Source organism: Babylonia areolata, chromosome 5, assembly GCF_041734735.1.
Source record: "Babylonia areolata isolate BAREFJ2019XMU chromosome 5, ASM4173473v1, whole genome shotgun sequence".
Taxonomy (NCBI): domain Eukaryota; kingdom Metazoa; phylum Mollusca; class Gastropoda; order Neogastropoda; family Buccinidae; genus Babylonia; species Babylonia areolata.
The window spans coordinates 53,886,444-53,888,943 of NC_134880.1; the positions used below are offsets into that span (position 1 = coordinate 53,886,444).

The following is a 2,500-nucleotide window of genomic DNA, read 5'->3' on the forward strand; positions in this document are numbered from 1 at the left end:
GTGTGTGTGTGTGTGTGTGTGTGTGTGTGGGAGGGGGCATGGGGGTGGGGGGGCTTAATCTTTTACACAAAAAAAGTTCTTTATGTAATGTTACAACACATGTCATTCACACAGCAATCCACAATATATTTCTCACGGACTTCCAAGGGCTACACAAAATCATACAATAACATATGTCAGTCCGTCAATAAGGTATGTTGGAACCAATCCACCAAAGCATGAATCTTGCTTTCACAAAGTCTTTCCTTGCCCCTTTATCTAAAACACATTAACTGCATGCTGCCAAAGGAAGAAAAAAATTCTCAAGAATGTCTTCTGTTTCGCTTCACCACCCAGGGCATTTGAGCAGGCCAAAGGGCAGCACAAACAGACAGTGCCAGACCTTTTCAACTTGCCCAGAAACCTCTGAGGAGCAGAGAATTCTCTTTTGTGTCTCATATTGAACACACGCTTCAAAAGACTAGAGGGTTGGGTCAGGAACCCTGTCTAGTGACTGTGTACTTGTTTACATGGTTGGAGGTCATGCGATCATGGTAAGATGTTTCGGTAACAAAGACTGGCCTCCAGGGACCCGGTGTGTGTGTGTACTATGCCAGTAACTAAAATGAGCTGTACAAACCTGTGGCTATATATATCCACTAAATAAATAACTGGAAAATTAATTACACTGAGATTCATCTAATGTTTGAACTTCAAAGTGACATGTTTTGGGATTTGTTTGGGTTTTTTGGCCAAATTATATTACTTATTCCTACAATTCTCCAGAAGGACGCAAGATATGTTTGTTTTGAGAGAATTGTTTACATCATTGCAAATGAGTCTTTTTTTACTCTTCTTCTTATGCACATATACACATATGCACAAGTGTACATATGAGTGCACACACACACACACACACACACACACACACACACACACACACACACTCCACTGAAAATATCAGAATGGGGTCGATTTCATAATCGATGGAAGAAAACAGAAAGGGACATTTTTCCCCGAGCACACTGGAGTTTGTTGAAGTAGATACCAATTCCATAAGCTTGCCATACAAGATTAATAACCTCTACTTTCTTTTGTATTAAACTTGACACGTTGACGACAAAATATAGTAAAAATGTTATATGCATCTGTGGTAAGCAGTTCAGCTTGCATCATTGTTTGTTTCACTGTCAGCAATTACGTGCCTTCTTGCCCAAGTATTTCACAGAGAATACCTATTCTGTAGATGATTTTTGGAGAGTTATTTCTAACGAGATTCTTATGGTCGAACCTTCAAAGGAATTAATTCATAGCCCTACTTCTATATTCCTTTAATGTACTTTGTGTCCATGGTTTTAGTCATCATTATCATCATTAAATTGTTACTTTTAAATTTAACTGCATGTTAGTTACACATTTCCAGTCGTTTTCTACCTTTTCTGTTTCCCTACTTCCTCCCCCCACTTCTTTTAATTCATTTTTTTATCTTTTATTTATTGACTCACTTGTGTAAACAAAGTGAGTCTATGTTTTAACCCGGTGTTCGGTTGTCTGTGTGTGTGTGTGTGTGTGTCTGTGTGTGAGTGTGTCTGTGTCTGTGGTAAACTTTAACATTGACATTTTCTCTGCAAATACTTTGTCAGTTGACACCAAATTAGGCATAAAAAAAGGAAAAAATTCAGTTCTTTCCAGTCATCTTGTTTAAAACAATATTGCACCTCTTGGATGGGCACAAAAAAATTAAAAAATGAAGCCTAATTATATGCAAACTGCATTTACTGTTATATTTATATTTTTTGTATTCTCTAAACTTGGCACTTTGACCTCTTATTCTGACACAACAACAAGAGCAGTCATTAATATCATTTTTTGTTCAAACAGGAACTTCTTTTGCTAAGCATAGAATTTTTATTTATTTTGCAAACATTTTGGTGCAAATAGTAAAAAAGGAAAATTACTCTGTAATTAATGCTGGGGGACTTAATTTGCCACAAGTGAGTCTTGAAGGCCTTGCCTCTCTTGTTTATTTTTTATTAACTAATATCACTAATTGTGAAAAGAAGCTAAACTAAATAATGAACACACATGCGTGCGTGCGCGCATGCACACACAAACACACACACACACACACACACACACACACACACACACACACAACTTACTAATATCCTGGCGGGCAAGTTAAACACTGGCCTGAGTCAAAGTATTCTGAACTGGCACAGCTGATGACACAATCTGTAGTACAGTTACACACTGCCTCCACTGAATCTGAAAAACCAACAACAGAGAAATGAATCAATATATACTGAACAAAATCAATGGCTTTCATCTGCCTTCAGTCTAGTTTTTCTAGGTTATTTGTACACATAATACAACTTGACTATGCAGATAAACAGTCTCTTGAGATCTACTGACACGATACAAAACTCATATTTTTGTTAGTATTACAGGTCTTCTACTCACTGCCAGAAAAAATGCCCAACAAATAAAAGAAAAAGAAAAACAGAGAAGAAAATGTCTG

The 2,500-nt window shown here is 37.0% G+C and overlaps 1 protein-coding gene across 1 annotated transcript in view; it reads right to left on the minus strand.

The window, feature by feature from the left end:
- Positions 1 to 2,500, minus strand: part of LOC143282179 (uncharacterized) — a 214,240-nt gene that overhangs the window by 207,580 nt on the left and 4,160 nt on the right. The window contains 1 exon segment of the mRNA XM_076587751.1: positions 2,142 to 2,247. Within this exon segment, the coding sequence (XP_076443866.1) occupies positions 2,142 to 2,247 (106 nt within the window).